Genomic DNA, 24,697 nt, shown 5'->3' with positions numbered 1-24,697 from the left:
CTATCAATGAAACAAAAAAAAAAAACTTATCAAATATTCTAAACTCCTCACTTAATGTCAATATTTGAAGCTAATGATATCATTAAAACATCAATACCTTCCATAAAAATAATTGGTGTTCGCATTTATGACCTTTCACAAAATGAGTGAATGTTAACTGATCAATAGTTACATTTTAGTGAATCATAGCTCACATATTTGCATTTCACAATAACCGACGGAAGTCACATTAACATCACTATAAAGTTTTGTTAATTTGAACAAAAATGATTTAAACAGGATTTTGGTCGACCAAATTTAGTTAAAAGAGTAATCAAGGGAGCCAATGTTATAGCGGTAATCAAAAGAATGTAATCCATGGACAAAGACCAGACATGGAAAACAGACATACACAACAAAGAACATAAAGTAACTAAAATCATACATACAAAGTAACAAAAGTAAATGAGCAACTCGGACTCCACTAAAAACTGGGAGCATGGACCGGTGCAACGGTAGGGTAAGCGTCCTCTGCTTTTCTAGAAACACCCGCCGAGTTGCTCATAAAAAGTCAAGTCCGGGGTAGACAAACGAGGAAAGGAAAACCATGACCCGTTGAATAAATCAGTTTTCATGGTGCTGATGGATACACCATAACGATCCACGAGTTCATGATGACGACCATAAAACTTCTGTAGTGATGACTTCAATCTTGTAGCAACATAACTCTGTTCCAGAAGCCTATTTGTTAGAGTTCTAGCACGATACAAAAAGTCTGCGTAGTTTCGGCAAGCTCTGGCATAACGTATGAGTTGTGATATGATCACTCCATACGCAGGAGCCGTAGGGATGTTGCCACAGATGCAAGGAAAGTTGACTATTAAAAGCTATGCCTCACTACGACCTAAAACATACGGTTTTAGTTATCGTTCATTAAATAAGTATTTAATTATGTCTTTTATGAGATGGAATTGGATTTACAGTTGCACATTACAAAATGAGCTCAGCAGGCGCGTAGCTGCCGTTAGGCAAAAAAGCTTTTGCCTGCACTTAATTTTGCCTACACTTCAATTTGGCCTCAGTTACGCGCCTGCTCAGAATGGGAGGTAATACAAAGTACTGCAAGAGTGGCCTACGGTCCAGGGTAAAACTATTACGTGGTTACTTTGACCCTTAAACGAAAATCGACATATTTTGCTTTGATGGTTGTTGTCCCAACGACATTACTCTCTCTTTTAAATCCACTAGTGTTTTTTCTACCGACAGAATCTGGAGAGCGCGTGTCATTTTCCCTGACAATTTCTTCTACCGTACGCTGTGTTCCTAACGCTTGTTTCATCTTCTATTCCAGCATCCTCTTATCCGATGTGTTTTCTTCTAGTGCTAATGATATGCATTATGGTCGTTAGTGGTATCATAGTAGTATCCGTCATTGTTTCCGGGAAATATTATCATACAGAAACGTACTGTCTAGGAGCAGTCACGAAATTATTTATTTTTGTCGTCGAACGCAAAGTTGTCAATGACGGAAAAACTCCGAACGAAGGTTCTACTCTTTATCGATCTGGAAAAACCACGACAAATTTGTTGGATAAGATATTCATATTATTATCCTACTTCATAGTTTGGTTTTGTATTTTATACGAATTTCTTGTAAGACAACTTAGTAATACGATATTGATATTTGATATTTTATTTAAAAAAAGATAAATGGTGACAAATATTGTATTTTTTTTTCGACAAGTTAAAATGTAGAATTAAACTTCATGAGTAATAACAATTTTTAGACTACTGTTTATTCTTTACTAACTAAAAAGATTAAATTCACATTTAACGGAGTGGACGAACGACAACAACAAAACAAAAAAACTACAACTAAAAAATAACCAAACAAAATAAAATAAAAATACCAGTTTCTATCTGCCTGTCTATGTTTTTTAATCAGCACATTATAAGGGCGAATCTCATTTTATGTAGTAGTCGCTACATTATAGATAGTAAATTAACTCATTTTGTAGCCTTATAAAACTTTTTCCGTCACAAATTATGTATTTAGCAATAGCTAGTTAATGTGATAAATTATGATCACATACATGAAATGCGCATCAACATCATCCGTTTCGTCATTGTTATAGAATTATTTAAGGAATGTGCATTGTTTAATTTTAATAAAAACTGTAAACGTACTGAAATATTTGAGATGAAATAACAGCTTCAGGCTGCCCTATGTTGTGGGGGTTTCCTCATCATTCATTGAAAACCCTTAGGTAGACTTGAGTTGACATTTTCCATCCCGGTGGGGGTTGTTGACTCTCTGACATATTCACCATACCCGTTCTCATTATAACATAAGTTATGTCTGCGCAAGAACAGCATGTACCTAAACGATTGATTTGTAACACAGTGAATCACTAACTATTTAATAAGAAGCACAAAAACGATTCAGAAATAGCACAAGAATAGCATGTACTGCAGAATTGACTTGTAACACAGTGAATCACTAATTATTTGATAAAATAAAAAAAAAATGATGGCCGCGAATATGATTCTTTAAGCTAATCGGTTAAAATTTTTCACCACAAAAACGAAAAAAAATACGACAAAGGCGATTCATTCTATTGTTTGTTTGATTGAATTTTCAAATGGAGACATTAACTGTAATAGAAAGAAGATATAATTGTGAAACACAACAAATGTACCAGCTTTTAACCCAAATACAAACTAGTAAATGCTTTCAGATGTCACCAAAATGTCCTCAACGAACCTTTAAGTAAGCTCTGAAAGACCTCAACTAAATCAACAAAAAAAGTGATAAAATACACGGTAACGAACGATGACACTTATTCTACACTTTCTTGTATGTATTTCCTACAATGAAAGTAAAATATCTTTCATGATTTATTCTGATAGCTGCTATTGATACAACGGTACACAGACATACAAAAAAAGTCAAAACTCAAATATTTTAGAACAACAAATCTAATACAAATGAAACAACAAATTAAAAGAAACTCAAGGGAACATGTAGTCTTTTTCACAAACAATCTTAAGAGCACAATTAGGTGTACGTCTAATGATATTATAATAGATCAAAGTATTGTGACGTCATACGTTGCGACTAATTTTGCATTTACAATTTTTTGTGTGAAAAGGACCACAGGATACAAAAAGAACCAAGACACACACAATATAGAACGCGACCAAAACTCTCTCTAGGATATACTGTGAAAGTATTATTGTTCGTTGGGTACCGGTGGTGGGCTAATCGATAGAAATTAGAATCCACCGAATATTACCTATAGAACATCGGTTTAAGAGAGTTGACCTTCAACACAATTGATTTGTTTTTGAGACAAACCTGCTTCGTTGAAGGTATTTACCAGATTGTTCAATCTAAATTGACCAACAGAAGTCCACGCACATCTATCTATGATGTGTACCCGCCAAACCCATGAAATGTTTGTGTTAGTATTCATATATTTTTTTGTGTAAATCAGTCGCAAAAATTCATTAATGCAGGATAACCAATTTCCAGTGTGAGATTCAATGTTCATCTTATGCTAGTTGAACTAAATTGTACTCAAATATCATTCATTTTTTGCATATAATATACACGTCCTCCCATCTTGCCTCTTAACATCAAAAGCTTTTTGGGTATAGTCTTAGACTGGGTTACTATAGCATAAATCTGGGGCAGCAAGTCTGTTTTTATTTGACACCAGTTGTAATAATAAAAAGGGATTCAATCAGTGTTGATTATTACAAAACGTTTTTTATTGAAAAAAATAATACTTTGATTAAAGTTGCTAAAATAACTGGCTTTTGGTTTGCATTTGTAAATGTACAAATAATACAGTAAATGACCATCTTCACAGTATTCCATAATAAAAGGACTTATTTGCAGCCATTTCCTTTGCGATTCTTTTCCTACTCGCGAAACAAGCGAAAATAAATCGCTCGCGCAAAGGAGTTGGTTTACAGTATTCTCTACGATTGGAAGATTGTAGGGCGCTATTTTGGGCATCAGTGTAAATGAGCTGAAGCTATATGAACAGAGTACTATTTTTGTATTGTTAGCCACCAATTACAGGAACCTGTCGTACACCTTGGTGTTACTGTGTTTTGTTACCCGGTGAATCATTGCGATACAAAAGCGTTACATCTGTCATTCTTCTGTCAATCATTCAATTTCTTATTCCCCCTTCGGCCGTTGCTATAGTGGATGTTTCTTAAGTTTCTTCAATGTTTTCGTGAAGATCCATTTCGGTGAAATTTGTTTTAGTTTCGTTTTTGTAGAAATTCATGATACTTTTATATAACAGCACAAGAATGGGCTGATCAAAACTGAACACCTTCGCTAATAAGTACTTAAGTGGGCGCCTTTTGATCCAACTTTCTGGTACACATTGTTTTCGTTTTGAATCCGTTTATGAGGATGCCAAAAAATATTATACAAAATAATGATGATTCCAATTAAATAAGGGCTCTGTGCATGAACACTCGAACAATGACTTTATACATCGAATAACCAATAGAAGCTGTGCTAGAATAACAAGCAAATTGACAATTTATGAAGCAAATTTAAGTTATATCGGCTTACATTTCATTTCTATCTTGCCACTTAATACCTTGGTAACGTTATACCTGTTGTTAATAAGGCTATAGATGCTGCCATGGGTCTATGCTGAACTGATGATTCATCAAGGCGGACTCCGCTTAGTGTTGAGAACTTGACTAAGGTTTGCAAAAGATATTTAATTCCATACCTAATCAATACCGTAATGTAAGCGGGGGATTTGGTGAGCTATAAAACCTGGTTTAAATCAGCATTTCCATAGGAAATCCTTGAACAGGTCAGGTCTATTTATTGCCTTTGTCACTTTGTATGTATGATTTTAGTTACGTTATGTTCTTTGTTGTGTCTGTCTGTTTTCTATGTCTAGTCTTTGTCCCTTGATTCCTTTTTTTATTACCGCTATAACCTTGGTTCCCTTGATTAGTATTGCAATTGTTTTCAACTCTGTGATATTTGCCTTGATATTGACAGCTGTTATTTGCACTTTCCTTCTTTTGACTGTAGCGTTTGACTATTTGTTAGATGTTATAGTGTCTATAAGTTTGGTAAGTTTGTTATTGCCATTTGTAAACTAGGATTAATTTAAACCGGTTATTAATCAATGAATCTACACACTATTTAAATCATCGTTTTCACCCTTGCTTTAATAGTTGATGGTTAAACATCTACAAAATCCATAATGGAAGTTGAATAGTGCCATTAAAACAACAATTAAATAAAGTGTTTTATTTATTTTGTAAGAAGTAATGGGTTTTGTTACAATTTTTTTTTTGTTTTTTTAAACAAATGAATCTTTTAAAGAACCAATGCAGTATATGTTAGAACTACATGTCTGTGTAAGAATCTGGAAAGAGGTTGACATATTTATTTTAATATCTTTATTTTAGAAATTGAAACGTAAATATACCATGTAAACATTCATGAAACACGTTATCGTACTGAGAGACTGCAGCGTCCAGAGTTAGTTATAAGTAGTTATACAACAATGGTGGGGACATTTTGTAATGCATAATTGCAGATGATGATTGGTATATTATTTTTCGTCCTGAACACTACATAGCATTAATATATAATAGTGTTTTGAATATAGGTTTTTGTTTTTTTTTTTCTTCAATACATAGAGTATTTATTAAAATTATGGCCATTCATCGGTGTAATTTTTGGTCTTATTCTTACATTGAACGATACTTAAGTAAAACAGAAGCTTTTATGGATTTCATAATATCTTTTTGTAACCATTAATGCTTTAAAAACTTTACTTTATTTTGGCTAAATGAAGCAAACAATTTAAGTAATGTTTTGGGTAATTGATGTCACATGATGATTAAAGCTTTTTCATATTCATTTATTGAGCTGAAGGGTTCAGTAAAGTGAAGCTCTTACTATTTTTTTGTTATTATCATCAGATTTTTACCTACAATTTGCTACGTTTGTTTTCGAGCAATGTCATACTATTGGATTACATGTTTCACGCTGATACTGACTATTTGTTACGGATTGAATAACGCCCATACCCTGCAAAATGTCAAAGACGTATACAATCACATCTTCAACGGCTACATCAAAAGCATAGTTCCCTCCAATAGTTCTACAAATCCATTGGAAGTAAATTTGACATTTTACCTACTATCAATTAATGAATTCAAGGAAACGGAACAAACATTGGTTATGAATGCTGCTTTTGGTCTGAGCTGGACTGATGCATCCTTAACATGGATCCCTGCTAGTTTCGAGAACTTAACTAAAATTCAGGTCAATTCAAAAGACATTTGGGTCCCATGGTTATATCTTGTGAATAATGCTGACGAACTTAAACCAATCGGGTCAGATTCGGATTTCAATGTGATTATTAACAGTAACGGACTAATGACTTATTTACCAGGAGGAATGATAAAAGGAAAATGTATAACAGATATATTTGAATTTCCTTTTGATACACAGACGTGTTCCTTTATATTTGTGAGTTGGACAACAGATACATCTTTGTTAAAATTTACTTCTCACAGAAATTCCGTGAAGTTAAACAATTATGCATTAAATCCTGATTGGAATATAACACAAAATTCTGCAGTTGCATTCAATGGCCCTGGGTATAACTATTATAAAGTAACTCTGACACTCAAACGAAAACCAACATATTTTACTGTGATGGTAATAGTCCCTACAACACTACTCTCTCTTCTTAGTCCGATGGTGTTCCTTTTGTCGACAGAATCTGGAGAACGCGTGTCATTTTCCATGACAATCCTCCTTTCTTACGCTCTGTTCATAACAATAGTTTCATCATCTATTCCAGCTACATCAAATCCAATGTGTTTCCTCCTCGCACTAATGATATCTATCATGGCTGTTAGTGGATTAATAGTCATAGCCGTCATTGTATCCGGGATGTATTACTATACTGACAAATATAGTCCAGGGGCTATTATGAGATTTTTCATTCGATTATACGAGAACAGATTTGACAATGAAGTAAAAATCGGAAAATCAGATAATTTCAGAAACGGGAAGGCTGTTTCGAAATTACTGGATAAGATATTTATGATTTCATCGTACTTCATAATTAGCATCTGTCTGTTTGTATATTTCATAAACATTTCTGTGTAGAGACAAGATATTTTATAAAAAGTAGGACTCCATTCAAACATAATTTAAAAGGGGGGTCCAAACTATCATTTGCTCATTTTTTGCCCAAATTAACAATTCTCAAAACAAGACGTGAGAGGTTCCATTTCGCGTTATCACGTGATTTACTACTTTGATTTCTATTCTCCATTATGTGATTTATATCATTCATCATTTAAACTCCTTCATTATTCAACCTAGTGAAACACAATTTAACTTCATTATCATTATAAACGAATATAACTTCAAAAAACGTCAAAAGATTAATTTATCCAACTACATGTGTATATATATTTATATGTTTGATAACAAGTAAAATGAGTTCAACTAGTTATTTATTATTATCAAAAGGAAACCTTAGTCAACCATTAAAGCCACAAAATCGATCTAGCTATAAGTAGATGTTTAATAACGAATATCACCGTGTTTCTAGAAAAACAGAGGACGCTTACCCTACCGGTGCACCTGGTCCATGCTCCCAGTTTTTTTAGTGGAATCCGAGCTCATTTGCTTTTGTTAATTTGTATGTATAATTTTAGTTACTTTATGTTCTTTGTTGTGTATGTCTGTTTTCCATGTCTGGTCTTTGTCCCTGGATTACATTCTTTTGATTACCGCTATAACCTTGGTTCCCTTGATTACTCTTTGACACTGCAACATATCGATATTATTTTAATTCATCCATCAAATAAATGTAAATCAAATGAGTCAGTGAAAGTGTTTACAAAATCATTACTGGATATATCAGATCAACACATGGTATGTGCGTTTCATTTACCGGTATTTACAAATATGAATTTTTCGTCATTTTTCTTTACATTCACAGAAGTATAAATTCAAGAATAAACCTCTAGTGCTGATGTATTTGTCGTGACTTAATTTGCCAGTGAGTACCTGTTGCCAAACCCACACCGTAACTTGTGTGAACATGGTGTGAACTAAATTTATAACTTCCAAACAATATTTTTTAGTATTATAATTTCTTTTTAAGTTCTTGTAAAGGCTACAACAACGTTGCCGTTACTATAATTCCGTCCTTCTTGTCACGGGAAACTTGTTGCAAAAATTTAGTATCCACGTTATGTGTTTGTTCATTATTATTACCTCTTTAAAAGAAAATTGAATACTTATTTCTTTGGAATATTTTTTTTATATTATGACACAAATTTCATGCACTTTTTATTTATGAAAAATGCAATATTTATCACGCTCACTATAGTTATTTATTGTGTTTATACTTTTTAACATTACATACTTGATTGCTGAGTGAACTCTTACGCTGAAAAGGCTGTCCATGGAAAATAAGGCTGATGGCACAGGTTGAATTTTATCTCATGATTTTTTTTGTTTCTTTGTAATGTTTATTTCATTTGTTTGTCAAATAGTAAACAGATTTTTTAAAAGCGACAAAGAATGGCTCGGAAAACGATTTAATAGTTCCCAACAAAGCAACCGAATTTTGCACAAAAAACAAAGCGTTATCTCCCCTTTTCAATGAATTTCAATGCTTTCTATGTAACTGTTTTCTCTTTAACTGTCGCATATAATCAAAACCAGCATTCAGCTCTGAGAAACAATGCATTTGTGATAAGATATGGATGAAAATATTGCGAAAACAAAACTTGTCGTGTGTAACTCACTGTTTTTTGCATTGACACCCTCTCAACTTGTCCTATCGAAGACGAGAATCAGCGGATCGAGCGAATGATACACCAAAACTCAGACCCATTCTTGAACAGACTTGGATGAATTTTGAATCTAACCATGTTTTAGAAATACGATTCAGTAAATCCAAGTGATATTTTAACCATCTGAAAATATCTTTCTAAACATTGAAAGGCAATCTCGGGATATGATTGTAATATGAATCATTGATCTCTTACGCTTCATTTTTTGCCTTACGCTACAGAAACTGTGAAACATCAAAAAAGATCTGAAATCAAGTTATAGATTCACGTAAAAGACACGCACCACAGATCATATTAGATGCCATGGCGTTTTTTTTTTTAAGATTTAGGAATGGTGTGCTATATATACTTAGTAATATAGACAATACCCTCCCTAAATCTTTAAATACGCTTGGATTTTACAATTGAAATCAAGAAATCAAGGTATATTTGATGACTGGACAGTAAAAAGAAACAAAACTGAATTTTGTTATTACCCTCCATGATATACAAGAAAATATACGAGAGTAATTTAGTGCATTTTTTTAATAATCAAATTCTGAGACTATATGAAGTTATAAAACACTCATTTTTCTTTCTTTTTTTTTGGAATTTTTGTTATGTATTTAATAAGATTTAAAACACATAATTTCAAATTCAAAAATAATAAGATATATAATACTGATATATATATATATATATATATATATATAGATATAGATATATATATAAAACACTTTATATTGTTGTTTTTTTTTCTCGATTTGCCCGGTCTAGACCGGATATGACATATACCGGCTTTTATAACAGCAGCAAGTAAAACGCAACACATAAAATAATTCATTTTTCCGTAGACCATGTGAACTTTCACCATCATTTGACGCCGTTATTAATTCTTCAAACATCCTTTCCTCTGAAACTAAATGGATTTGGATGAAACTTAGTATGATTGTTTTGTATATGTTTCGATTTTTTTATCCGCCTTTACTAAAAATAGAACATAGTTGTCAGCAATTTTTCGCATATATCTCCAAAACCCTGAGGTTTAACCAATATCAGACATGAGGTAAAAGTGTTCAGCATAATGAGATCCATCTGAGATCAAATTTTGTTGAAATCTGTTTATGCATGTTAGAGTTGTTGCACTGTTTGGACTTTTCTTCTCTTCAGAAATTATTGAACAGAATTCAATAAATGTTTGCATAATTGTTCCTTAGTGTATCCTGCACAAAATTTTTTAGGAATTTTTATCCATAAAAAAACATGCCCGCTTTCCCAACAAACTCGATGTAGCTCTCCATAGCCTCTAATTATATCGTGATGGTAATTCTTAATTTATTTGTTTTACTTTAAGGCCTCCTATGAACAAATGAAGAAAAAAAAAAAAACACAATTTTTTAGAAATGAATTGTAGTATTTGACACCATGGGGTACGTAGATATTTTCATTTGATAAATTTGCGATCCTAACGATAAACAATTATTATTACACATAATAGTTTCACGGTTGCGGATGACTGTCAAATGTGTGAAATGTATACTCCATAGGAAGAAAATTTTGGAGTATTAGCATTAAGAACAGGGAAGTTAATAATGGGAAGGTAAATAATGATCACGTTTGTTATAACATGATTTAACAACATCGGAATCATTCTACCTTTCGTAAGAATTAGTACGTTTTTTTTAGAAAAAAAGAATATATTATAGTCCCGTATTTTGCATGTAAACATTGATTATTATGATCAGGCAGAACAGATTTCAGCTTTTCATATGAAAGTGTGGTATACAAAGTAGAAACATTTCAAGATTGTTAACTATTTAAGGCTACTGGAAGAAAGACACTCTTGTCTTGGATATGACTATTATTTACATTTTCCCTTAACGGTTTTTAAGCAGATGATTGGAAACTGTGATCTTTTTCTAATTTGTATATATTTCGAATGTTTCGGATATTTCTAGAACAAGATTATTTTGCTACAAGATTAAAGTCATCAATACAGAAGGTTTATGGTCGTCATCATGAACTCGTGGATCGTTGTGGTGTATCCATCTGCACCATGAAAACTGATTTATTCAATGGGTCATAGTTTTCCTTTCCTCTTTCGTCTACCCCAGACTTGACTTTTTATGAGCAACTCGGCGGGTGTTTCTAGAAAAGCAGAGGACGCTTACCCTACCGGTGCACCTGGTCCAGGCTCCCAGTTTTTAGTGGAGTCCGAGTTGCTCATTTACTTTTGTTACTTTGTATGTATGATTTTAGTTAATTTATGTTCTTTGTTGTGTATCTCTGTTTTCCACGTCTGGTCTTTGTCCCTCTAAAATATAGATGTTCTTCTTGGTTGTGTTTATATACCCCCGAAAACGACTGTAAAGACTGTTTTTGGTGATATTATAGCATACATGATAAATTTGAAAAATAGAAACGATCTGGAGAGTGTCAATGAAACAATCGGTATATTGAATGATTACATTACCCCAGATGAAAATATTGTTTAGGCTAAAAACCACTAATTCCACTTCCCATAGGCTTCTATGCTAATTTCACAATATTCAATGGCTTCTCTGGACTTTATCTTAACTTTAACCTGCAGAGGACTATATATCAGCATGATTCTACATATGTCAGCTCACAATCCTCAGAATGGCATGTGGGGTTAGCAGACTTGCAGTGCACTACTGGCCACCGGAAGTGAAGGGTCTATAAATAGCATGGGAAATCCCAGAGTTTTCACAAGATAGGGGTATATTTAGAAATCATTATGGAGATTAGGCTTCACATCACAAGAAGCAAAATGCACCTATAAAATGTACAGAAATGTTTTTCCTTTCAGAAACTGTTTAAATTTTTTACATAAGATGAGAACTTTTTTCACAGCACTATGAGGAACAGGGGTAATTTCTGCGTAGGACTATTTTTGCGTACGTTCTAAATGCTCATTGGTTGAATTGGTGGTCTGTAACCTTTATACTATATTTGGATTGTGATGTTGACGTTATGTATTATATATGTAATTATGAAAATCCGTCTTTTTTTTACAAAATACCACTTCAAAGAAGTAGTGAGTGTTGCTGTAATGAAAATAATTATGGTCTTAAGTTTATTCAGTTCTGTCAAAGAAATAATGTAAAGGCAAGCTATGCGAAGATATAGGTATTGCGAAAAGAACATGTATGTTTGTTTGTTTGTTGGGGTTTAACGTTCGAGCAGCAATATTTCAGCTATATTCAGACAATGAACATGAAATTGATGATAAAATGAACATGAAATGAAAAAAAAAAGATGGGTCACAAGGATAATAGGGTCGACAAATTTTGATTGCCACTGGAAAAAGGGGGGATGGGTAAGGTCGGGCAATTTAGCCTCCTGTGGCGGAGCACGAAGGTTTCTACTCCTATCGAATACCACAGCAGGGTTCTTTAACGTGCGAGGAACGTGGCATCTTTCCCAACACGGGGCACCACTATGGTTTGCGGTCAGGTTTTCCGTATTATAGCCTGACAACCCCAGCATGTAACATGCCAGGGGTACCCCATTCCACCACCTGGGGCACACATCTCAGTTGCTCTGTGGGCAGAGCGCCTAGTCCCCGACTAGGTTTCTGAGCACTATTTAGTCGCCTTATACGACAAGCTTAGCGCTGCTGCAGGCCTATTCTTTTCACACCCGGACCTGCACGGGGCAAAAGAAAATGTAACGTTACTAGTGTAATTGATTATCTTTTGTCATCGCCAGGTATTTTACCATTTCTGACAGAATTCAGGATAGACTTTAACTCATTTATTTCAGATGTACACTGTCTTTTACATGTTGATATTCAATGCTCAACTATTTATAACATTGGTAAAAGTGATTGTATCGCGAAAATGAAAGGGTTGTCAAATGGAACGAACAGAAGCGATCAAATTTTGTAAATAACGTAAGGAATGATCATGAAGGCATATTAGATGAATTAAAAGGAGGGTTTGATAATTTAGCTTCATGTTGTGCTCCTCTTCTTGCTGACTTATTCCTTCACTTATATGAGGCTAACTTCATCTGATCTGAAAGAAAGAACTTCGTTTAGCTAGATCCTTTCATCTCAGTTTCCGCTATATAGATGACGTATTATCGTTAAACAATCCTTGTTTCGGGGATTTGATACATCGCAACTACCCAAAAAAATTGAGACAAAGGATACTACAGACACTGTGAAAAGTCAGTCTCATATCTTTACCTCCACTTAGAGATCGGTGAAAGGAAAACTATTGACCAAACAATACGACAAACGTGATGACTTTTCATTTAGTATTGTCAACTTTCCTTTCATCTGTGGCAACATCCCTTTTTTTATGGAGTTTTTATATCACACCTCATATATTATGCCAGAGCTTGCCGTAACTACGCAGACTTTGTGTATCGCGCTAGACTTCTTACAATTAGACTTCTTGAACAGGGTTATGTTGCTACAAGATTGAAGTCATCATTACAGAAGTTTTACGGTCGTCATCATGAACTCGTTGATCGTTACGGTGTATCCATCTCCAAAGGCTTTTTGGAAGATATAAAACAGCATGGACAAAAAAGAAAAAGACAAAAGCGATATTTCTGTAGATGCATTGTAGGATTTTTTCCTAGAATTAAATGAGAAGGAAAATATAGATGAAAATGAAACTATTGATATTGAAAATTTTGTTAACAACTTACCAAGTGAATTGAATGAATTACTTAATGGTCCGATCACTGAGGACGAAACAGTTAAAAATTTATAGAAATCTAAAAAATGGTAACGCCTGTGGAGTTGATTATATTCTAAATGAATATCTTAAAAACACTGTTTTGGAGCTAATGCATGTATATATAAAGATTTTTAACTCAATGCTCGATACTGTACCAGAACTTTGGTCACAAGGAATTATTGTACCTATTTATAACAACAAAGGTTTGGTATCGGACCCGAATAATTACTGAGGAATTGCACTAAATTCATGCTTAGACAAACAACCTTCTCATCTATTTTGAATAAAAGACTTACTAAGTGTTCTTATGAGATTGAGCTCTTATCTGAATCACAGACTGGACTTCGAAAGGATTATTCTACTGTTAACAATATTTTTGTGTTACACTCTTTTTCAGCTATATATTTTTCAAAAGTTCGCCATGTCTCTGATTCATATAAAAGCACTGATTTAACATTAGAGTTGAAAATTCGGATCTTTTTAGATGTTCTTAGTACCTTGCTCCTCCAGATCGGCTTGAGGATAGCAAAAGCTTGTTGTGCTTTCTTTTCACTTGCTAGTATGTCTTCATCTGTCCCTCCTGTTGTACTAATGACTTCCAAGATAGGTAAATTGTACCACATCTTCTATTGCAGAACCTCTTATCCGGGTTTTATTTTCGCTTTTAGCATTGATCCTCATAGATTTTTTCTTTGTTGGGTTGATGTATAGTCCAACCTTTTTTGGTATTTGATTCTAGGTTGGAGAACTGTTCCTGCGAGTCTTTGTGGCGATGTGAAAGTTGGCAAATATCATCGGCAAAGTCTAGGCCTTCAAGACATGATTGTACGGTCCATTAAATTTCCATAGGTTGACTATAAGATGTTTTGCTGACCCAATCTATGACCATCAAAAAGAAAACAGGAACCATAGTGTCTGAGAATGTTCCATAGTACTTGATGGTCTATATTATCAAATGCCTTCTCAAAATCAATGAATGTAAGGTATAGTGATGTCTGCCATTCAATAGTTTGTTCTATAATGATTCTTAAGGTGGCAATTTGGTCAGTACATGATTTTTCCTGTCTGAAACCTGCTTGTTCATCTCGCAATATTTTATCAACTTCATTTTGCATTCTGTGTAAGATGATATGGCATAGTACTTTGCTAGGGATGGAAAGCAATTTTTACCTCTCCAGTTTCCACATATAGTCCTGTCTCCCTTTTTAGGAAGTTTTACCAAGATTCCTCTGCTCCAGTCCCCAGGTATTTGTTCTTCCTCCCATATTCGGTTCAAAAGATGGTGAAACTTGTCGATCGAGATAGAATCTAATGCTTTCATTGCTTCCAGAGGGATGTTGTCTATTCCGCCTACTTTGCCATTTTTCAGATGTTTAATTGCACTGTTACCTTTGTTCTAGTTACTCACCCTGTCTTAATCCACAGATATTGTCCATATTCTACAGTTGGTGGATCTGTAGAAGGAGGTCTATTCAGGACTTCTTCGAAATGTTCTTTCCAAAGTTTCAATTGTTCTTCAGGTTTTGTGAGTGTGATTCCATTTTTATCCTTTACAGGTGTGTCAGTATTGGATGTTCTCCACTAAGTTGACGTGTGATGTAAAGAGTCTTGATGTCTCCTTTGCTGCAAGCGGTTTCTGCTTCTTCTGCTAGTTGTTCCACATGTTTTTTTCTTGTAATCTGTGCAGCCCTTTTTAATCTTTTTATCCTTTGTTTTGCATGACTCTTGTACTTGTCTTGTTTGTTGTCTTGTGTTGGCGTTCAATATTTTCTCTTTACATTTTCTTCTTTCTTCGATCTTACTGCAGGTATTATCTGACATCCAATTTTTACGTTTGTGATGTATGTATCCAAACATTTCTTGACATGTCTCTATTACTGTCTGCTTTGTCCTTTCCCATGTTAGGTTGATGTTGTCATTCTCGGTCTCTACATCTTCTAGAGCAGTAAATCTACTTTGGAGAGAAAGTTGGAATGAATCTCTGACAGTTTTTTTCAGCTTAGCAACATTGAATTTCTTTCGTTTGTTTTCCATCTTTTTTATGGCTGAGAGTTTAAGATGGATATGCCCTTGTACTAGATGATGGTCTGATGCTATATCTGCTCCTCTTTTTACCCTTATATCCTGCAAAGATGATCTCCATCGTTGGGAGATAGCGATATGATCAATCTGGTTTGCAACATTTCCAGCTGGTGACACCCATGTACATTTGTGACAGTTCTTATGTGGAAAAAGAGTCCTTCTTATAACTAGGTTGTTGACAGCACAGAATTCTGCACAAAGCTCCCCATTTTCGTTCATTTGTCCTACTCCATTGTGCAATGATAAAAGTGCTCTTTGTCATCTTCTTCAGCATCGTTTTTGGTGAATATACTCGGATGATTGTTGTGAGTTGAATCTGGCTGTTATAATTGATGATATGGGATTCCACTCCAGTAATGTCTTTTTAGAATTTCTTGTCATCAGGAATGCAACTCCCTTCTCATGATGCTAATATTATATGAAAGTGAATGTGTTAAAATATAAATGTGAATTTGTATGTATTCATATATTTTATGATATTGACTGTTCTGTGTATTGTGTCTGTGTTTGTTCTATTGATGTACATGCTTGTATGTTTTTGTTCTCTTGTACACCTATTGTGTCTGAGGCTGTCACTAAATCTTGTCTTGTCTTGTCCTGATAATTGCTCAAGTGTCATTAAGTTCTATAATTGCCCAAGTGTCATTAAAATCTAACATTGCCAAAATGCATGTTATTAATTAGATTACATAATTTTTCAACGGTCATAAATGTATGTAGATTTTTTATTATTTTAGATTTGGACACACTTCAGTACAATACCTTAAAACGTGAATCATGATTGTCACTGATGAAATTTTTACGAATCTGAAAATGTGTCTTAAGATTTTTTTTTTTCGCAGAATAAATTTCATTTTACATTTAACATACATATACTAACCCTCTAACTGTGATATATATATATCTGCTTCCCACATATTCAATTGTATTGAATGTCTCTTTCTTTGACTTTTGTCAGTCATAAGAAAAACTAACAAGACAGGTATGTCGATATCGATTTGTAGGCCTTGAGAACAAAGATGCAAATGGTACAATAAAAAACTGTTCATCAAGTGAAGAACTAAGAACAAGATACGAAATATTACCACCTTGCGATGAGAGTAAGAACTACAACACAAAATATGAAAAATTATCACCTTGTGATGTTCATCTTTAGTGAGTTGAATCTTTATTGAGTTTGTGGACAAGTCAATATATTTTAGTTATTCATGATCACCAATTGATTATCATATTTATTATATAGATTTTCTATGATGTATTGCTATTTTCAACATATATTTTTTGTTTTGATCGGCGGATTGATATGCATGCTGTGGCGCTTAGGAAAAACTCCGAGAGTAAAATTAAATTTATTTCACAGTGTGAATTCCCGATTTTTTTTTACACAGGGAACATTTGATATATTACCGCTGTCTATATAATAAATGATGATACTTTAGAGGTTATTTCCATTGGATATAAAAAGAAAACGGCAATAGTCTTCTTGTAAAGAACACGTTTTAATAAACCGACGATTGAAGAACTTACACTGACAGTTGATACAAATATACCTTGGGAAAAAACACTTGATAAATGAATCGAGTTACCTACTTATCACAAACAATTGCTTCGTTTTCATATCTCAAAAAATAAAGAAATGTAAAAATTCATCAAAACAAACTATAGTCTATAGGCATGCTAACAAAATCCATAACATGGCGATATTTGTATATCTATATAAGTTAAAAGACATTTGCATTAGAAAAATTAAATATGCCTATTTACCATAAAAAAGGATGTAACGTTGTCATAGAAGCCTGCAATAAATAGGTTACGAAGTTATTTTTCAACCTAAACAGTTTGAAGAATTAAGTTTTCGTCCAAGTAAAACAAGTACTTCGTAAATTAAAACTTCCATTACCTGTAATAGTAAAAAAAAAGTTGAAAGCATTGGTAAAAAAATGAGAAATGTTCTACAAATAATAACCCTTTATTATCACCTATCAGAATCCAAACAGTATAGTCCATTTATCTAATGCATGCTAAAAGAGGGCAAAAAGAAAGAGAGAAAGCATTCTGATATATTAAAGACTAATAAACATCAATATTTGAAGATCAATATCATATGCCTTATTTCCTAAAATAAAAGCACAAACCTTGAAAATAAGGCAATATTTAGATTTTTTTAACATAACAATGGAATAGATGTGTTACATTGTCAGCCACCAAATGCGCTTATTTTTACAATGATCATAACTACATGTATAAACACATCCATAATATTTTTTTTTCATTTACTCTTGGTTAAGTTATGCTTTGACATTTTGTTTCTGACACAACTGAAATGATTTTCAGAATTTAAACACGGCAGTATGATCCGAAATCTTTATTATAGCTTTTAATTGTATCTCTGTCAAATTTAATTTTAAAAAATCAAATTAAATTATTCCTCAAACAGGCAATTTCAGATTGAATAAGTCTCCACTATGGATGGTCTTTCTTATTTATTGGTTTCAAAGCAAATATTCATGATACTTATCTGCCTGTATCAAATAAAAATAATATTAAGTGGAAGGTGAATAGTTGTGAAGTCTTAAGTACCAGTTCATATAAAATTCGGGCAATGCCAAAGATAAAGGTGATTCGTGGTGTAAAAAAAACAACCAAACAAATGATGCTTTTTCGGCCTATACGTATGCTAAATTTTCACGTAACATTAATCTTTCATAAAATCCTATGTGTATTTTTGAGAAAGCCATACATTCATCCCTTACTAATCGTCCAAATCAAGAACGATAACTTTTCTAAAGTGTCAATTTCACACAAAATCTATAGATTTTTTCCTCGAAAGTGTAACTATGGAGCGATAAACTGAGACGGGTTATGCGGTTTGTATATTTCGTGGTTTTTGGCATATATGAATCACCTCCTGTCTCATTTTAAAAAAAGACTGCTACTTAAAGTGCATGTAAATGCAGAGAACTTATATAAAAAGCCGTGATATGTGAAGATTATGTATTGTATCTATTGAAAGAGTAATCAAGGGAACCAAGGTTATAGCGGTAATCAAAAGAATGTAATCCAGGGACAAAGACCAGACATGGAAAACAGACATTCACAACAAAGAACATAAATTAACTAAAATCATACATACAAAGTAACAAAAGTAAATGAGCAACTCGGACTCCACTAAAAACTGGTTGCATGGACCAGGTGCACCGGTTGGGTAAGCGTCCTCTGCTTTTCTAGAAACACCCGCCGAGTTGCTCATAAAAAGTCAAGTTCGGGGTAGACAAACGAGGAAAGGAAAACTATGACCCATTGAATACATCAGTCTTCATGGTGCTGATGGATACACCATAACGATCCACGAGTTGAACTGTACGATTCGATCAGTCTATGAATAAAAATTGAGAAGCTTAACACTTACCAGTTACAAACTTGAATAACAATATTTAAGCACGATTTCAACAACTCATACCATCTTCTCAAATTCATCTCTTTTTTATTGTTCATGTGACATTAAGAAAATGCTAATTTGTCATCTGCTACTGAAATTCACTATAATTACCATATAGATATCATAACTAAAAACACAATGACATGTATAACTATGATAGACTATATAACACAATATATATCCAGAAGTAAATATATAGCATAAAGTAAATACACAAACAATTAAAAAACACAGTTCGTGTAATCATTTCAAGTCATCATCAAAATATCAAAAAAATTAATGCAAAAATTCAGTAAATGAGAATGGAACATAGTTTGGTTCTATATCAAATCAAATCACAAAAAGAGTTAATTTAGAAGTAAATTTTGCGATCTGACTTATCTTAACTGCTCATAGTTTTTACTATTCATTTAATCCTGAGCAAGCTCTAAAATGGCAAACAGGCAAAAATGTATTTTAACTACAACAATAATGAACTCATATAAATAGTCTCTCTATGGGGATATGTTGGCCCCTTTACTAACAGCCAATTGCTTTTAAATTTAAAAATGAAAAATTCGTGTAGATATTTGATCGAAGGTTATATCTACATTACAGGACTCAGATGCAATCTACCAATGGGGTGTCCAGTCACTGCTGAGCACCAAATTCAATGCAAGTGTGATAGTGATGATACATGCGATGCTTTCTGTTGTCCAAAAACAGGGCGTGCTTTGTAAAGCATATAAAGTTCAGAGACAAATCAAATGATTCATTTTGGTATTCCTCTTTCTTTGTCCTGAATTTTACCGTTTGTTGCCTTTACTACTCAGACTGGTAGATGCATGAAAGAGTAATCAAGGGAACCAAGGTTATAGCGGTAATCAAAAGAATGTAATCCAGGGACAAAGACCAGACATGGAAAACAGACACACACAACAAAGAACATAAAATAACTAAAATCATACATACAAAGTAACAAAAGTAAATGAGCAACTCGGACTCCACTAAAAACTTGGAGCATGAACCAGGTGCACCGGTATGGTAAGCGTCCTCTGCTTTTCTAGAAACACCCGCCGAGTTGCTCATAAAAAGTAAATGATCGAGGTCAAGTATGATAATTTGTGCCGTTGTAATTGTTTGTTTATGTCTGAGCATGTCGTTTGTAGGTAGTGCATCATTTCATCTGTACTAGATACTAGAAGTGGAATCATGAATGTGTTGAATTATCTTAAAAACAGTAGTAAGAATATTTTAAAGTTAAAAAACATTCGAACAAGATGCTCCCAGGAGCCTGAATCGTTCACCTAGTTGAATTTTGCCTTTCAAAGGCAATAAATTTAACGAGTTGTCCAACAATTTTGACTCAAGAATCCTTTGGTAGGTCTTATCATAAGATCTTCTCAACAATTGAAAGTTTCTTTTAATCTATCATAGTTTTCAAGATATTGACTGAAAACTGTAAAAAAAAAAAAAAGGAGTCATTTTTGCCCTTTCAAGGGCAATAACTCTTACATGGAGTCATCTGACAACTTTCATCCCTGAAAACTTTTGTAGTCCTAATAATATGGATCATTTCAGCTATTGAAAGAATTTTGCTAAACCTAATGGTTTTGGAGATATATGCGAAAAAAACTACTGTCTGACCCCTATGTTCAATTTTTATTAACAGCTGCGATGTTTTTTGACAGATCAAAAGTCCTCACATCAGTTCTATGCAGGATACCCTACGAAACATTCCAACCAAGTTTGGTTTCATTTGATAAAGTAATTTCAGAGGAGGAAATTTTGACAGAAATAGCATTAAAAATAACAAAAAATCGTTAAAAGGGGGGGGCTCCTAGGAGCCTGAATCGCTCACCCAGTTGAAGTTTGCCTTTCTAGGGCAATAAATTAAACAAGAAGTTGTCCAACAATTTTGACTCAAGAAAACTTTGATAGGACTTATCATAAGGATCTTTTCAGTAAGTGAAAGTCTACATCTATCATAGTTTTCAAGACATTGGCTGAAAAAAGGGCAAAAACTCTTATATGAAGGCGTCTGACAAATTTTATGCCTGAAGACTTTTGTAGTCCTAAAAATGAGGATCATTTCAGCTATTAAAAGAATTTGGCTAGACCTAACAGTTTTGGAGATATATGCGAAAAACTACTATCTGACCCCTATGTTCTATTTTTAGTAACAGTGGCCATGTTTTTCGACGGATAAAAAAAACCACTTCAATTCTATGCAGGACACCCCAAGAAACACTTATACCGAGTTTTGTTTCAATTGGTAAAATAGTGTCAGATGAGAAACATTAAAAATAGCAAAAAAACTTTGAAAAAGGGCAATAACTCCAACATGGCTTAATACATTAAAATGAAAATTTGACCGCAGATAGATCTCATCATGCTAAACACTTTTACTTATTCAAAATTTGGCCAAAATTAACCGTTTTGGAGATATATGCGAAAAACTATTGTCTGACCCCTATGTTCTATTTTAGTACCGGCGGCCATGCTTTTCGACGGATCAAAAATTCCCACATCAGATTCATACCAAGTTTGGTCAAGTAGTTTCAGAGGAGAAGAGTATTGAAAAATTGTTAACGACTGACGACGAAAACACCTGAAAACGACAAAACAATAACACACAATACAAACAAAACATGACATGAAACCGATGACGCAGTTCGGCTCGGGTTTATTTTCCCATAATTCTTAATTTAATTGTGTGTTCGCGCTCTTACCATTAAATAGATCGTTCAGGTTGAAGCAATTATTCGTGTGCTATCATTACACGACGTACAATACGAACCAGAAGTACAATTACTGAATTAAGGTTCGAGTCGTGCTCTTGTGTAATCGACATTCATTGATAATATATAATTAAGACTAAGATTTCGTCAAAGCACAAATCAAACCTACATATATTTATTTTTGAAATAATAGTAAGCTTTACATTCATAATAAATATTCAGACCTATTGAGTACCCTTTTTGTTTTGTTTTAGTGTACGTTTCAGATTCTCTGGTTAAATGTCTGTATTGGTAGTTGTTTCTGTGTCGACGATTTCTGCCGTATTGCCCTGAAAAAAAGTTCTAGAATAGAGTAAATTATAAGTTTTAAAACACGCAGAAATACATTTCTTTATTCTTTTTAGTGTACGAGATATGAGTGTTATCAAATTTTCGAGATTAAGCAATAGTTCGCCTTGACAACTCGATCGCTTAAATACATGTGTCAACAAAAACATCATTCTATAACACTGGATCAAAAATGTTTGATATACAAATGTAGTGGGGAAAAATTACCCGAAATAAGACAATTAATACACTGTAACACACACATTAAATTAAATTATGTGAAATGTTTTAATAAAAAAAACTTACATATTGATGGATTCCCCCGTACACACAGTGACAGAAGCCTTCGTGGCAGATGGGCAGCCCTGTCAGACATCCACATTCTCTATGAGTTTGGCACCCTGGGAAATGATATAGCGAATAACATTAAATAAAAAGCAAAGCGTAACTAACACCTGATTGTTCTATATGTAATACATTATATCCTGGGAAATCGTGAGCTGCTCACGTGACTTACTTTGTTTGTTTGTTTGTTATATTGTTTATTATAAAGTCACCGACCACGAAGTGTTTTTACTCCATATTTTATTATTATCATTTTCCGTCACCTTTAAGCCGAAATGGTCGCCAAAATAAAAAAAAAAAGAAATGTAAAAAATATAACACATGTGAAGTATCTGGAAAACCTTAGTGACCAGGTGGTGGTACATTGGCAGAGTTTGGTATGCTAGACAAGAGAATACAAATAAAATTAAACGATATATCGCCTTATGACTTCTTTCGGCCATAATTTCAACATGCTCCACTCAGATGAAATGTGTTTTTTATAGTGAAAATGATATGCTTCTGTTTTTTGGTTTTTTTTTTGTTTTTGTTTTGTTTTTGTTTGTTTTTGTTTTTTTGCTGTTTTCTTCTAAATTTTCAAGTTTCCAATAGATCATTTAAAATGTGCTTCTTATTTGTGATTTATTATAAGGAACACTGAATGCTCCGACAGGGAAAGAAGGCTACTATTAATATGTTCAATGCATCATTAAAAAATATCCTAGCTCAGATATTTTCTTAAGTATAATGAGAAGAATTATATACTTACTGCCATGCCAAAAATGCTTTATTTCAGTTTCATCCTGTTTGGGAACTGGTGTCCCTGGTGAAAATAACAGAAGCAAAAATTTCAAAACAATCGCATGGTTACTTAGTGTGTACATAATTACCATCAGTTCAATGTTAAATGGTTTAATTAACCCAATTACAAAGAGAAAGAAACAAAAAAGTTATTTTTCTTTTATTTCAGTATATTATTATTATCTTCTTAGGATTGAACTGTGCGTCTTCATCTTACATCTTGTAAAGAGGAAGAGACAACAACCTGGTACACCGGCCCTATTCAGATGAATGTAGTTACGTTGTACAAAGTTTTACATAATATATATTTTTTAAATATCACAACGTATCAGTGGTGGATCCAGGGGCCGGGGGCCTTGGCCCCCTTAGAAAATTGCAATTTTTGAAAACTGTTGAAAAATTGTTAAAGATACCCGTAGAATACAGGATTTGAGGTTTGATCTTTCAAAAAGCATTCCCCCAAACCCCTAATAAATTCGGATAACTTCCTGATCCTCACCGATGATCCTGTCATGAATTTTTTTGCCCCTTTACCTAAAACTCTGGATCTGCCACTGCGTATGATCCATTAATGATATGTTTTATCAATTTTTATGCTCCCGTCAATTCATTTTTTTTTTTTTTTTTAAATTACGAAATGTCAAACTTGCCTCAATTAAATTTTTTATTTTCCTGTCATATTTCAAATGAATTAAAGCTTCTTCATCTAATCAAAAGTTTTTCGAAAATAGTTTCTTTATTTTTTATGTATTATACTGGTTGAGACCAACGAAGGAAATCTAATCGCGGTAAACTTTCAATCGCCATTTAAATTTAGATTTTTCTTCCGTGATATCCAGAAACTTTTCTCTTAATCTTTTTTATTGTCAAAGAGCAAATAACATTTTATGTCATGTAAAAAGTAAAAAAAAAAGAAGACAAATAATTAGGTCACTGTTTTTAATTTTTAAATACCCATTTTCATTAGTCGCGGTAGAATTGTTTTAGTTGAATGAGAATTGGTGAAATTTTTTTCATCAAATGGCAAATAAAGGTAGCTAGGTTGATTGCCTTTAAATAAAATCTTGTCGTCGACTTAAAACAAATAAGATTTACTATTTATTTTATACCAGAAAACTGGATATTATCTTGATAAAATTCACGACAGTACTACCTCAGAAATAAGTTTGGCGACATGTATACAATTTTTTTCTAATTTAAAATTTAAAAGTATGTTTATACAACTTACTGCCTAAGAAAAAAATTGACATCCCACTAGTAAACAAAGATAAGGTATATCAATAGGTTAAATACCTTCATTGGATCCGAGAAACATCAACATAAAACAGCTGAAAACTAGAAGTCTCTGCATGATAGTTTGTTATAACAATGTCAGTCGATCCTGGGTTTACGAATCAACTGTTCCTGTTATCACCGAAATTGTTAAAGGATCAATGTGGGGT

The 24,697-nt window shown here is 33.3% G+C and overlaps 1 protein-coding gene and 1 long non-coding RNA gene across 2 annotated transcripts; both read right to left on the bottom strand.

Annotated features, from left to right (window-relative positions):
- Positions 1 to 15,143: 15,143 nt before the first annotated feature.
- Positions 15,144 to 15,863, bottom strand: LOC148601035 (uncharacterized). Its single transcript, XM_088556343.1, has one exon. The coding sequence runs from the start codon at positions 15,861 to 15,863 to the stop codon at positions 15,144 to 15,146; it is 720 nt and encodes a 239-aa protein (XP_088412469.1).
- Positions 15,864 to 21,962: 6,099 nt separating this feature from the next.
- On the bottom strand, positions 21,963 to 24,697 carry LOC148601034 (uncharacterized). The gene is made up of 4 exons (XR_015917332.1): positions 24,549 to 24,697; positions 23,224 to 23,277; positions 22,437 to 22,531; positions 21,963 to 22,132 (listed from the first exon to the last, which is right to left on the bottom strand). It is a non-coding gene; the product is annotated as an uncharacterized LOC148601034 (long non-coding RNA).

This window comes from Perna viridis, chromosome 12 (assembly GCF_037379345.1).
Source record: "Perna viridis isolate PV_CMFRI_1.1 ecotype Kerala chromosome 12, ASM3737934v1, whole genome shotgun sequence".
NCBI classification, from domain to species: domain Eukaryota; kingdom Metazoa; phylum Mollusca; class Bivalvia; order Mytilida; family Mytilidae; genus Perna; species Perna viridis.
Note: the sequence above shows the minus strand (reverse complement) of the source record. Positions and strands in the feature narration are given on the sequence as shown.

What these genes read in the sequence shown, in the direction of transcription:
- LOC148601035 (XM_088556343.1), bottom strand. Translation starts at nt 15,863, where the DNA reads ATGAACGAAAATGGGGAGCTTTGTGCAGAATTCTGTGCTGTCAACAAC.